A 15,811-nucleotide genomic window follows, 5' to 3' on the forward strand; every position below is an offset into this window, starting at 1 on the left:
TTAGTTGAAATAGGTAAACTGAAGTAAAGGAGGTTAACAGTTTGATTAGTGTTTGCTGGAGTGGTTGAAGAGAATGAAAGTGGCTGTATATAGTTAGATAAAATAATGGAAATCATATGAAGCTATATTTATTTGATATTGAAAACATTTTTTGGATACTAAGTTCAATTTGATACTTCTTAATATTTGGTATTTTTCATTCGACAATGGGAGCACATTATATTATGTTCGAGTGCAGTGTTGGCATAAAGCTTCTTCGCAATTATTGATGTCAAAGCTATGGTAGTTGTATTTATGCATATCTTTACGAATATGAAAAATGTGCTTCAGGATTAAAATGTATAATACTAACGATATTACACGCCAAAATATATCATCATAATAGCTGAATGTACTATATATTATATGGTACAACATTCTTTCACAATTTCATAACGTCATATATTGCGCTATCTTCATTTATAAATTTTGATGTCATTCATACAAAATCATATTTTTTAATCTAATTATCAACAATCGATGATGATCAACAAGAAAATTATAATTTTAATGCGAGCTTGATAAATATATGGTTACCAGATTGAAAATAGAATTTTCTTATTGACTAATTAAGAAAATACGAATTGTAAATAAAATATAGCGTAAGATTAGTTTGTAGTCACCCATCTTTTTCGTCGTATATAGAATTTGGGTTAGGATAAGTAGATTCAATATAATTATTTATGTTAATTCAATAATATTAAGATCAATAAAGTATTTTTGTACAAAAATATAATTCGCGTTGATGAATGTAACTTATATTTTTATAATAAAACGTTAAAATGCATGGTAAAAGTTTTCTTTATTGTACACCCAGAATATAATGTTTTAAACTTGATATATCGTTCTTATTATCCTATATTTATTAATAGTTTGCTACGATTTATACAATGTTTAAATCTGAATCAATTTATTTACAATATGGTAGACTACAAAATCACAATATTTGAAAAAACTTAAATGCCCATACGGCATTTTAGAATTGGAAAGAGACGCTATATAAATGCGTTAGTTCCATCATGACGACATGATATAAAAGTCCAATTATTACAATTTTGACTTAAATGTTAAAGATCTTTATAATAGTTTAGAACGCATTAATATAAATGTATTGAGTAAGAAAGGAAGAGAAAAAGTCTGAACCTACAAACTGCCTCAATAAATACTCAACATTAGTAATGAAGTTCTAAAATATAATTTTATTTTATGATCTATATCGTCAATAATTACACAAGTCGACAAAAAAGTTGTCTGTATTGGATGCACGGTATATTTTTTCCAATGTAGATTTTATGTATCATGCAGAAGAATTCTATTTTCTCATTTTTTGCCTTTTGACCCGAATTTTTTGCCTTTTGACTACATTGGGTAACATATATCGCAACCCTCAACACAGCTAACTTTTTTTTGTGGACCTGAGCTATTAATAGAGATTTTTTATGATTAAATTAAACCTATAAAAAATACTATTAAATTATCTTAATGTACAAAAGTGAAATTAGAGTTTAAAAGCAGGATAGAGAGCAATATTCCAACTTAAACTTAGATTACAATATATTAGTCATATCACTCACAAGAACCAAATCCTTTATTCAAAAGCACAATCCATTATTAGTATTTGCTTTGATCAACACATTTTTGATAGCCACATCATCAGATAGCCATCACATTGGCATACGTCTCCAATTTTACAAAAATATTAATAGCAATTGCACCACTGCAAATAAAAATAATAATGCAATTAGGATCAAAATATTTAGTCTTGTCGAAAAATGAACTTATTTTATATTTACACGTCGTCTTTATACAATATTAATTCTAGTATTAACTTAAAAGAACACACTTGAGTAAATTAAATCTGTCACGTGACATTGATCTCTTCATCACTAGCGCAATCACTATCCGCATATTCATCAGGTTCGAAGGACCAACTGGTGTTGCCAGCGAGCAGTGGCGGAGCAGGAGACTTTGAATGAGGGTCTCCTCCCTGCTCCGTGTTGATCATCGCAGCAGCATGGATCGTCGAAGGCGGCGAAGGAGTCGGCGGTACCCTTGGGGGGTCCGTTTGGGCGTCACTCAGGTCCGGATGAGGATTGTTCTTGTTCGGCAGAGTCTGGTCTCGTGAGCCGCCGCTGGCGAGCAGTTCTCTTTCTTTGGAGTTGCGCCACTTCATGCGACGATTTTGGAACCATATTTTCACCTGGAAAATCAATCAGTTGTCATGTATTAATTGAGTACTTAAGTCAAAATTAATACAATAAAATATAATTTTCTTTCGTTAGGCATAGACGCGCAACGGGCATGTCAATTTCTGATTTTTAATATGGTCTTTTTGGTCAAAGCACTGCGATAAAGCAATAGTATTGTTTCAAAATAAAATTGACAATTTTCTCCTGATTGTATTTACAGTTTTCAAACTATTTTATTTTTGTAATTTGCGATTTTTATTAGCTAGGGGCATTTGTGCCAATTTGACTTTAAGTAATAATTATACTTTCTAAACTAAATAAACTGCATCACAACAACAGCAAACAATGTTCAATCAAATTCCCAGTTCATTCCTAATCATAGAGATGTGTATATTTATTGTTTTTCTAAAATTTGCCATCTTTTCCTTTTTATTTCATAGGCTAGGTAAAAACGAACAGGCAGGAGGCAAACAGGCCCAATGCCTTAATTCTTAATTTAAAGAAATTTTAGCTACAATTTTCGACAAACGCAAAATATAAATTTCATGAGCATATTTTTTACAAAGACAACACTGTACATAAGCTTGATCTCGTATTTAGTCAGAAATATTCCCCAGCAGAATTAGAATAACTAATAATTTAATTTATCTATTTTAAAACGGATTTTTTTAATTCAATTAACTTTTTTATTTGCTATTTTCTTATTGTTCACACCTTCGCCTGGGTAAAAGTACAGTTGGTTCTTTTTGCCCCACCCACATGTAAGCTTTTATGAAGGTTGTATAAAAAAATCTGTTGTATCTAACTTGAAAATAATAATAAATATTATAAAACAATTAAATAAAGTATACTTAAAAATTATATTAAACATCGTAAACTAAACAACAGTGCTCACAACCAAAAAAACTAAAAATGAATAAAAGTACTTTTATGATAGATTTTCAAACATAACCGTATATCGACTGATATCGACTTAGGGCAATGACTAGTTACATATCTTTTGCTCTCTATTTTCAAACAATGTTAAAAAATTCTTAACTTTATTTGTTTTTCAGATATTGGTAATGGACCTTTTTATCCGCGGACCTTTAAGTCTAACTCTATCCTATATAAAAGAGCAATATCTAAAAACAACTGCGGTTAGATATTCTTAGTCTACAGATTGAAATAATGAAAATTTTTATTAAAAGTTAAGATAAAGCCCAATGGCCAATGTCGTTTCAGTCTTCTTATATCAAAAGATCAATATAAATGGTTGGATTTAAATGCAAATATAATTTGTTTTTGTACTTTGTACTTCAATTTTAGATTGTATTGTTTTAATATTAATGTAATTAATTCACACATATTTGATAACCGAACCCGATATGATATAAAATTGTTCTAAAGTTAATAAATGAAGTATTTCAAAATAGCATTAATATATTTATATATTATACTAAAATAATAATTTATGTACTTTTAATATAAAGCTATTGTTTTTATTGCTACAATATGATGAGTTGATAATTTGTATTTAAAACATTATTAACACGTTTTCGATTTAACTTATGGTTGAATTTTATTGTCAATTCCATTTGTTGTTAACTGTCCTTTCATACATACCATTAAGGATTTACTATAGAAAACATTTTTTTTTAATTGTGCTATTATGACTTCTTTATATTATTTATGAAGATTTAATTTAATGCGCATATTATTTCAATATTTTTTGTCAACTGATAAATATTCATGATTGAGAATTTAGTTTAATTGAGTAGGTAATTCAGTTTAATCTCTCTAAGAATATTTAAAAATGCAATAAAAGTATATTAACTGCTTAATAAAATATATTAAACGTTACAGATGTTATTAGTGTAATTAAATACATTGTAATTTAGATCGTTTTTCTGATAAGGTTATTTTTTATATCTGTTATATTTAATAAATAATCTAATTACATTAATAATGAGATAAACTTAAATTTAAATCACAATTCAGAAAAGAGTAAAAATACTATTTTAGAATTAAAATATCTAATTAAAATATCTAATTCAAGCTATATAAATTTATAATCGGAATACAATGGATCCAACAGTAAGTCGTAGCAAGTATTCAGTTATATTCGCAAAACTCTATCTATAAACATGTTCGTAGCATTTGAATATAATGCGGAATTTGTGCAAAATTAGCCCGTGCTCTGAATATATGAATACAAAACGCCGTCTGAAACTCGTACAGTGAAGATGAAATATTAATATTACGGAATAATATAGCACTGCTGAACACTGATGGTTAATGTTTGAATTAGAAACTTCACTCAGTCGAACACTTGAATTCCGACTATTGCAGTACATATATTAGATAATATATTATTTCCATCATTCCCGATATTATATTATATACACAATCATTATTGTTAGGATATAAAACGGTAAACAATATTGCTAAAATGTTTTTTTTTTTTATTTTATAGACTATGAATTTTCATACCAATATATGATATAGCGGGGCTTTAAGGTCCGCGGGTAAAAAAGTCCACCACCGATATATCAAAAACAAGTAAAGCTAATATTTGTTTAACAACAGTATTTGCAAGTAGAGGGAAAAAGATGTATATCCATCCATAACCCTGATTCTTACGACGTGTCTATGGGAGATAAATGGCAATGTTTGAAAATCCATAATAAAAGTATTTTTGTTCGTTGCTATATTGCTTGTGAGCACTGTTGTTTAGTTTACGAGACCTTAATATAATTTTTAAGTATACGTTATTTAATTGTTTCATATGATGTACAATTAATTTTAAGTTAGATATAACAGTTCTTTATACAACTTCTATAAAAGCATACATGTGGATGGAGTAAAAAAGACCAACTGAACCTTTACCCTGGCAATGGTGTAAACAATAGAAAATAGAAAATTGAATTAAAAAAATTACAAAAGATAAATTGAATAAATGGTTATTCCAACTCTGCTGATAAATATTTCTGACAAAATACCAGATAAAGCATAACTGTGTTATCTATCTCTAAAAAATATACCAATAAAATTTATATTTTGCATTGGTTTAATAATATAGCTGTTATTTCGTAAAATCTTTTAAAAATAAAGTTAAAATTAAAATTAAAAATAAAACCTTGAACCTGTTTGCCTTCTGCCCGACCCATTTTGGGGTGAAAAGGACCAGGTGACAGATTTTTGAAAAACAGCAAATAAAACACATCTCTAAAATAATGAATTAGCTGGACGTTTTGCTAAACATAGTATGATAGTTTGTTTAATAAGTGTTCTTTGTTGTTTGTGATATAATTGGTTTGGTTTTTACAATTTGCACAACTTCAAATTGGACCTTTGTAGCCCGCCCTACCCCAACAACAATATAGTCGTCATATGAAAATATATTAATTATTGACTTTATAAAAGTAACAAACGATTCGGGACCTAAATTTGTTTCATTCAAAGCTTATTATATAATTGGCGGCATTTTTGGTGAAATTTTCACAATTCATGAGCTTCACTGCTCGATGAAAAACATTTTCAAAGCAATCTCGAAACGGATTTAAATATTACGATGGGAAATTTTCCAGTTATTATACCGCAGAAGAACGTGGCGCAAAATCGAGCCCATCACAGCCGCACAATGTAGGCCAAGTGAAATTCAAAACAGGAATATATTAAATTGTTGAAAATTCATTAGCGCCGACATGCAAATTCTCCAAATGTAAAGGTATTCATGTTAAAAGTTTATTGTTGTTTGTTTCATTGCGTTTGTTTTTGAATGAATGTTTTATATATTCTTACTATACTTTTATTCATGCGACTTGGAAAGTTTTCAGAAAACCAAAAAAGGTCGACAAATAAGATACTTTTTATTACATATTAACCTTATGTATATACTCAATCAAAAATCTCACTATAGGGGTATAAACAAACACTTAGTGTTCAGGCATCACAGGAATTATATTTGAAATTTTATTTTTATTGTTTAGGCCTTTTATAGAAGTCTTTACTCTGAATTATGTATTTTATATTTAGCACAAGCCACCATTTAATGCTTATATAATGTTTTCTCTAATTTTGATAACTATAAAAAAACACATTTTAGCACTATAAATGGATTTTACATAACGATTTATATCATGGCAATTTTTTTCATGATTTTATTTTACACTTTTAGTAGCGACAATTTATTCTTGCATTTTTGGAGTGTTTCAACATTTAATAATTTTCATAATTACGTAAAAATATTGAGAAAATGATAATGGATTACTAATAATGATGCACATTAATTTATCACGTAATAAATAGAAGTATTTTCTGTCGTTGTTAGTTGTTTTGGTCGTAAGCTCTGTTGTTTAGTTTACGAGACATTTATATAATTTTTGGATAACGTAATTCAAATGTTTTATAACAGGGTTTTCCTTTAAATTGAATTAAACAGTTTTTTTTATTAACTTCAATAAAGGTTTACATGTGGTTGGGGTAAAAAGGACTAACTGAACCTTTACCAAAGATGTAAACAACAAAGAAGTAAATTAAGTTGAAAAGAGCAATTTTACAAGAGAAAAGTTAAATAAATAGTTATTACAACTCTGCTTATTATTATTTCTGACGAAATACCAGATCAAGGTTATATACAGAGTTATCTCTGTGAAAAATGTACCAATAAAATGTGTATTTTGCATTGATTGGATAATTTAGCTATTATTTCGTAAAATTACTTTTTGAAAAATTTAATATACTCGTTTGCTGTGAATTAAATATTTAATAACATATTATTTAATTATGTGCTCAATAAACAAGTTTATTACAACAAAAATTAAATACATTTAAAATAATACAAGTCGAAAATAATTTACGATTTTGTGAATAGTAAATAATTATTTGATGATTATCATCATTATAATAAAAATATCGCTCCATAATTTGTTATTCTAATTATATGTTATATTTTTCGACTGCAACAGTATGTACAAACTACACAATGTTTTATAAAATAATTTTTAATTAAATCGAGCATCGATTTTAAATGATGTTCCTACAGCAGTAATTTCTAATATATACTGTAATAAACAGCCATTACAGAACAAAAACAATCAATACCAAAAGTTAAAATAATTAAAGCCACATTTTGCGTTCGCCTGTACCCAACAACCCTTCAAATAACTTTCTCTAATTGGATTATCAAATTAAGACAAGTTAATATTGCGAATGGAAAACGTTTTCATACAATATAGCTGGTATTGTGACAGACAGTGCCCACTTGTTCGTTCTATGTCATGAACCTAACTATGGGTACTAACAAAACAACAACTGAACAATTCGGAACCGCGTACACGTCGCCCAACGAGCATGTGGAGTTTGTCTGATTGTGTTGTAGCGTGAAATAATTCGGTGAATTATACTCTCTCTCCAGGACTCGCGGAATTCTGCTCTGACGCCCGCGCCGCGCGATGTTCCGTCGCCCGGCAAGGACGAAACGGTGCCTACACTCTTACTCCTATATATACTATCCGACAGTTGTTATTAGAAAGAGGAAAATGAGATATAATTTCATACCATTTATAAACCCATATAGACTACGTTTATTTCCTGAATCTTTCAACCTTTATGTGTCATATGTATAAGTTAAAATTATAATGATCGCTTTTTGGAATCTAATTAGAAATCTTTAAATGTAAGCGGCATTGTGCTTTGAAACAAGTCATAAATATTACCTGACATGTGTAAATGAGATTTAGCTACTTGTAAAATTGACACGACCTGTTATTCCAAATATACTAGATTTTTTACAATCAAACCACTTATCACATAGGGTAGAGCGGGCCCTAAAGCTTCGCGGGTAAAAAGGCCCACCAACAATATCTCCAAAACAAGAAAAGTTTTTTTTTAACTCTATTTTATTCAGCAATCAGAAATACATAAGGATTCCTATAAGCTAAATTGACAATATTTGAGAGCGATGTCTAAGAAGAACTCCAATGAGATCTTCTTAGTTTAACAATTGAAAAGATAATGTTAAATTGAAGCTAATCTAAGACTAAATCTAAAAGCCATTGACGTTCACTCCTCTTACGCCAAATGGTTGAGTAATGTCGCCTATTGATGGGTTTGAATGTGATTCCAGTTTACGTTTGTATTTTTCCTTAAATTCTTTGAACGTTAATTGCACCGTTTTCATGCTTAGATCGCTGTGAATGGTTTCATTTGTAACGTACCACGGAGAATTAAGTATTGTACGTAAAATTTTTGACTGAGTTCTTTGAATTATTGCTATATTTGATTTGTAAGCACATCCCCCGCAGAGCTCAGATCCGTAGGTCCAGATTGGTTTAATGATTGATTTATATAGCAGCAACTTATTTTCAACAGGGAGCTTAGACGTTTTACGCAGTAGAAAATCAAATTCTTTTATTTTGATCATTATTTGCTGCTTTTTGTTTTTATGTGGCTTTTCCAAGTAAGTCTGCTGTCTAAATGGAGTCCAAGATATTTGATAAAGTTAAAAAAATTTAACAACAATATTTCAAAGTAAAGAAAAAAGATGTGTAACCAGTTACCTTAATTCTTACGTTGTTGCTGCCGGGCAATGTTTGAAAATCCATAACAAAGTTATTTTCTTTCGTTGTTAGTTTTTTTGGTTGTGGGCACTGTTGTGTATTTTATAAGAGCTTATATAATTTTTTAGTATTCCTTATTTAACTGTTTTATAAGATGTATTTGTTAATTTTAAGTTAGATTCACCAGTTTTTTTATAACCTCTATAAAAGCTTATACGTCGCTGAGGTAAAAAAGACCAACTAAATCTTTATCCTGGCAAAGGTATATACAATAAAAAATAACAAATAAAAAGAGTAAATTATGTTAAATATAGCTATTTTACAAGAGACATATTAAATGAAAAGTTATTCCAACTCTGCTGATATGCTGATATTTTTGATGAAATTAAAGATTAAGGTGATACACAGTGTAATCTCTATAAAAAGTGCACCCATGAAATTTATATTCTGCTTTGGTTGAATACTATAGCTATCATTTCGTAAAATCTCTTCAAAATTAAAAATAGGTAGTTGAACCTGTTTGTCCACTAGCCGTTCCGTTTTACCCTATGGGGTAAAAAGGACCAAGCAATAATTTTTCGATAAAACAGCAAGAACACATATTTATACAGTAACAAATTACCACTTTTGCACCATGATGCCTTTGAAGTTGTTAGCCCAAAATACATCATATTTAATGTAAGCAATTTGTAGATTTTTTGTAAGAAGTGTTTTCAAGTAATTAAAAAGCAAAAATTTCACGTAGAAAGCAAAAAAAAAATCATTCAAAATTTAAAAAATATATATAAGCATAATATTTGGATTAAAAATGATCGACTTATAACTAAAACATAAATTTCAATTTACCGTATACCGACGACAGCTCTGAAAGTGACAACTATTTAGAAATAGATAGACAACGATTTGATAACAAGAAAACTTTGTATGGACTTTTCAGTCAATAGAGTATATGATAATGCTGATAAAATTTTGAGTATGAATTTCAAATAATATTTCTGAAACTTTATAAAAGACCCATATAAATAATTACTTCTGAACTTGGATTTGCATATAATTGTTACCTTACGTTCAAGTTTATTACAACAAAAATTAAATAAATTTAAAATTAATGCAAGTCAAAAATTATTTCCGATTATGTGAATAGTAGGTAATTATTCGATGATTATCATCATAAAATAATAATATCACTCCATAATTTGTTATTCTAATTACATAATATATAATTGAACTGTAACTACAATTGTACGGTAAACATAATGGTTCAAAAAATAAATTTTTAATTAAATCGAGCATTGATTCCAAATGACGTTCTAATAGCAGTAATGTTTAATATATACTGTAATAAATAGCCATTATAGAACAAAACAACCGATACCAAAAGTTAAAATAATTAAAGCCACACGATTTGATAACAAGTAAACTTTGTAGAGACTTTTTTGTCAATAGAGTACATGTTAATGCTAATAAAACTATAAGTATGAATTTCAAATAATATTTATTATGAAAGTTTATGAAAGACCCATATAAATAATTACTTCTGAACTTGGATTTGCATATAATTGTTACCTTACAAAATTTAAGCTTTTTACTATTATCATGCAATCATGTCATTTGTAAAAACGTATTTATTTGACAATGTAACTGTTCCTACCGACGTTTCGATTACCTTTCAAAAGATCCTATAAATATATTCCGATATGTCTTGTATGTTTGATGTCGAAATTCTCTTATATAGTTTATCCCCATTTCGCAAGTCGAGGCCCATAGGCGGGCGGGCGCCTTATGACGTAGCGAGCTGCTATTGTGATTTAGAGCCATCAGAAACATATGTCGCAACGGCCCGCGCGCGCTCTACGCTTTTCCTACCTACCCCGCGGCAGGGGCTCACTGGATATACTACTTACTTGTATCGGGCATAAAATAAGACTTTCGCTCAGTCGTAAACATATTCGGGAGATTTGCTAAAATACTTGGGGATTGAGATTTAAAACATTTAGCAACACAGCAGTAAATCGACATGAAGTATAAAACTTGTTGCCTTTCAGTTTATTTTGTTTTTTTGCCGATCTACTTTGAAACTGCATGAATAATATGATTCTTCTACTTTGGAAAATAATAGGTGTTGTAATTAAATTTAAGGGTTTTGCTGTCTTTTATGAATTGACTATATCCGGTTCGTTTGGACCCAACTATGTTTATACTGATTAGATCCGGTTTGTTTGGGCCAACTTTGTTTTGAACCGATTAGTTCATAACGTGAGTTATAGAAAGAGTTCGTGATCAAACGAGATACTGTCAAACTTTGTTAAAATAGTACACTTTTTAAAAAAACTAACAACAAAAGAAAATTCATTGTTATGGATTTTCAAACATTGGCCTTTATCTCCCGATAGCGACGTCATAAGAATCAAGTGATGGCTAGTTGTACATCTTTTTTCATCTACTATCAAATATTGTTGTTTAACTAGTCGGGCGCATGGCATCGTGCCTTAAGGCAAATTGCTGGAACTTCCCGTACATTTAAAAGATTAACATTTTTGAAAAAAAATTACTTTGAAAAATTAGATTTTTGAGAAACTATGAATTTGACAAAAATTTACTTTTTTTTGAAAAAAACTTCTTGAAGAAAAGTGTATTTTGAAATATTTTGGAAATTCTGAACTTTTTTTCAAAGCAATCGTACTGCTTTAACTGCATAGAGACGAAATATCGAAGCGCGTAAGCCGCCGTCTAACAGATAAGCATTGGTACAGAACCCATAGGAATGTAAACAAATTTTTTACTTATGTGAAAATCTCTATAAAATATCTGATAATTTGATGTCTAATGATCATTTTTGACCGCCAGATGGTTTTTTTTTACTTTTTTCACTAGATCTCCGAAACCGCTAGACCTGCGTTCATGAAAATTTGATCAGTTGTTCATCTTGTTAATACAAGTAAAATGTTTTTGTATTCTTTAAATCGGACGCTCCGTTCTCTTAAAAACTGAGTTACCGTTTTTGGCACTTTTTGCCCCAGCACGTCTCCTTATCAATACGAATCGAATGTTTTTTGAAATCGCTTCATCCGTGTTCCCGAAATCGTCGACGAAAATTTATATCCGAACACACATACACACTCGCGCACATACACACATACACACACATACACACACACACCTACACACACACACATACATCCATTTTTTCTAAGGTATGCCAAAATATTCAGAAACCTCTCAAACGTAAAGATATATAAAAATTTTCATTTTCGATTTTTTTGCGATTACTATAACTTACCCTACGGGAAGTTATAAATTCTTAACTTTACTTATTTTTGAGATGACGATGGTGAACTTTTTTATGCGCGGACCTTTAAGCCCCATTGTATCTTACAATAAAAATAAAAACTAATAATACATATGGTAAATTTATAAAGACAAAAAGATAGGAATATAATATACTTTCAAATTAAATTTATTTATACCGAAGCAATTAAATTCATAAAATATTTTATTGCAACTAAAATAACAAAAATCGCATAAAATACACGGCATAATAATACAAACTCCAAATGCACAAAAACCTTAACGTCGCTTTCACATATCTATTCGAATATTATCTCATCATCAATAACATCTATCTCATTGGATTCCCACATAAAGCTCATTTCGTTTCTAGAACTGCGAGAGCTTTATGCCCCTTCCTCCCGTGACATGAAATGAGAGCTTTCGTGCTTTCATGAAGAACAAGGAAAAGCTTAACATCGGCCAATGGCGCTTTGTAATGGGCGGGACCGCGGTTAAAGGTGGAGCTTTTGAAAACTGGAAAAACACATTGAAACATGATAGTTGAATAAAACACAAATGCAACATTCTAACAATGTACTCTTCTGGCGGAAATGTGCTCGTAGTCGATGTAGATACAACAAAAAGTTTCATTGCCGCGCCAATTGGACACCGGAAAATGTGAGATGCGAAATAACTATATTTAGTTAATACGTTGTATTGTAATTGTGTATTGGCAAATATGAAAACTTAGTGAAATTTTGTTCGGTGTTCGAGTAAGTTATTAAAATCGCAAAAAACGAAATCGAAATTCCTGTTTCAAGACCTCCAAATCATTGTGTCACATACTAGAAAAATTATGCGAAAAGGTGTATGTGTATAAAAAAATATTTTAAATATATAGCGATAATTTCTAAGTGTATTAATTGTTTATACCACATAGAAAAAGGCGGCGTACGAAGGTCCATTTTGAATTTGAGCAATTATATTGTGAAAACTAAACCAATTATATAACAACAAACATCCCATATCAAACAAACAAGTATGTTCAGTGAAATTCCCAACTAATTCGTCAGCGTAAAAATGTGTTTTTTTCTGTTTCTTAATAAATTTGTCACCTGATTCTTTTTACTTCATAGCAAGGGTAAAACGGCAAACAGGTCCAGTATTTTACGAAATAATAGTTACATTATTCAACTAATGCAAAATATAATTTTTATGGGTACATTTTTTACAGAGATAACACTGTATAAAATATAACTTTGATCTGGCATTTCGTCAGAAATATACATCGGCAGAGTTGGTATAACTATTTATTTAATTTATCTTTTGCTTCAAATTGCTTATTTAAACTTAATTTGCTTTTTTATTTACTATTTTTACTGTTTCGACCTTTGTCAGAGTAAAGAGTTGGTCCTTCTTACCTCACCCACGTGTGAGCTTTAATATAATAAAGTGTAAAATTTAACTCAAAATTAACAATACTTATAAAACAATTATATAATGTATACTTATATAACGTAACTATTATATAAAATTATATTCAGGTTTCATAAACTAAACAACAGTGCTCACAACCTAAAAATTAATAACAAAAAATAATACTTTTGTTATCATTCACTATTACTTGTTTGAAAAACGTTAAGTTTCAGCAATTTGCAAATTTTAAAGGCCATGCTAATAATTTGAAAGCTCTAAATTTAAAAGATTTAGGTAAAATATTTAATAAACATAAACTGTTGATAATTCAAGCAATACACTTGTCAATTCAATTTATACAATGCACTTGTATATTTAATTTAACTTTTAATTTGAATATTGCCTAGAGATAAAATTAAATTTGCTTATATTATTTGAATATTTATATTAGTTAATTATTTGATTACTGTACATTGCCACGTAGTTATAAAATTTATGTAATAAACTCTCCTTCGATAATTCAGGTTATAATTTAACCCTTGTAGCTGTGGACTTTAGATTTGTTTTGTATTTGTATGTATTTGTTGCAGTCCTTATTACAATCACTGATTTGTCACTAAGTCATAATAAAATAAGATATTTTTTTTTTATTAATTATTTTACATGTTGTTTCGCGGACTTTACTTTTGGAAGTGAACAATTAGTTCCATTAAACTCTCCGCTACCTCCTCTGGCAGTGGTAGCAATCATCCCGTGTAAAAGCTCAATACCATGAAGATTGTCACCTTCATGGGCAATATAATAAAATGAAAATACGTCCGAACAATTATAATGTCATAATATTATATAATGATTGCCAAAAAATCATACAAATTTGTACAAGTAGACAAATTACATACATAATATAATATCAGTTACCAGACTGACGAAGAAATAAATAAAAAATTAGAATTAAAACTTAGCATTACAGCCATGCAATGAAGATATTTTTATCTGTCTGGTTCAACTTAAGAAAAAGTTGGGCCATGACATAATGGTTTCAAGAACTATTGGAAATTAGAACTATAACATTCTGTATCTACATATTTGAATTATTTGTTCGTTTAAATAATTTATTATAAAAAGCGCGTATTATTCGGAATAGGTATGCAAATGCTGGACATTATAGTTGTATAATTTTTTATCCAAAGTTATAGATTGAATGGTCTTCCTAGATGTGTGTTTAGATTCTGAATTGAGGGCGATTAGAGTCGGGCGGTGGCGTTGGCGGTGTGACTAAAAACACTCCCGGTCCCGAACTGTCAAATGCACCGTGCTCGCACGCCGCGTGTGTGCCGTACGGCACCCGTTACGAGCAATATTCGCATAGGGGCGAAGACTAGTCGAGAAGCTGAATGATTTGTTGGCTGCATTTCTCAATGTATTATTATTCTATGCGAACGATGCAATAATTTATATACTCCTTTCGACGACTTGAAACAAAGCAATATGTTATACTTAATTTATTGACCTAAAACAAACTTTTGCTACATTCACTAAAAGAAACAATAAGTATGGTTCGATTTATTATTAAATTTATAACACATTCTTATTTAAAGCTTTAAATAAATTTAACTATCGTATTTTGAAATAAAAATTATTGAGTATGAAAGTAGATAATATTTTTTTAATAGATTACAGGCATAAATAAAAATTTTAAAATATTTCTTAGTTATTAATATTTTAGTCAAATAAAAAAATTAGCCGGATGACTTTAACTGAAAATTTTAATAAACGTGGTTCGACAGTTGTTTGTTGATACGTGTTGTTTCTTGTGATATAGCTGGTTTGGTTTTCAAAGTATAATTTCTACCTTATATAATGAATATCGCTAGTAAACTCGTCAAAATTGGGTAAAAAAGTCCACCACCGATATCTCAAAAACAAGTGAAGCTAATACATTTTTAGTAACAACATTAGAATTTTTAATTAAAAGAAATTGTGAATAAAAAGTAAATTAAGTTTAAAAAAAGCAATTTTACAAGAAACAAATTAAATTAACAGCTGATAAATATGCTGATGAATACAGTGCTATCTCTGTATAACATGTACCCATAAAAATTATATTTTTTATTAATTGAATAGTGTATTATTTTGTAAAATCCTTTAAAATTAAAAATTATACATTGGACCTGTCCCCTAACCCATTGTATCTCGCCTTTGGGGTAAAAAAGACCAGATGACAAATTTTTGAATAACAGCAAAAAAGCACATTTTTACAATGATAAGCTGTGTTATGTTTACTGAACATAGTCAGATAGTTGTTTGTTTGATATGTGATATTTGCTGTAATATAATTGCTTTGGTTTTCACAAT

The 15,811-nt window shown here is 29.3% G+C and overlaps 1 protein-coding gene across 1 annotated transcript in view; it reads right to left on the reverse strand.

Annotated features, from left to right (window-relative positions):
- Positions 1 to 1,900: 1,900 nt before the first annotated feature.
- The window catches only part of LOC113375128 (homeobox protein DBX1-like), a 34,615-nt gene continuing 20,704 nt past the window's right edge, over positions 1,901 to 15,811 (reverse strand). Inside the window, exon 4 of the mRNA XM_026615076.1 lies at positions 1,901 to 2,239. Within this exon, the coding sequence (XP_026470861.1) occupies positions 1,901 to 2,239 (339 nt within the window). The remainder of the gene's footprint in view (positions 2,240 to 15,811) is intronic.

The sequence above is a fragment of the Ctenocephalides felis genome, unplaced genomic scaffold, assembly GCF_003426905.1.
Source record: "Ctenocephalides felis isolate EL2017-DRISC unplaced genomic scaffold, ASM342690v1 CF-g0.4_SCAFFOLD_01886, whole genome shotgun sequence".
Taxonomy (NCBI): domain Eukaryota; kingdom Metazoa; phylum Arthropoda; class Insecta; order Siphonaptera; family Pulicidae; genus Ctenocephalides; species Ctenocephalides felis.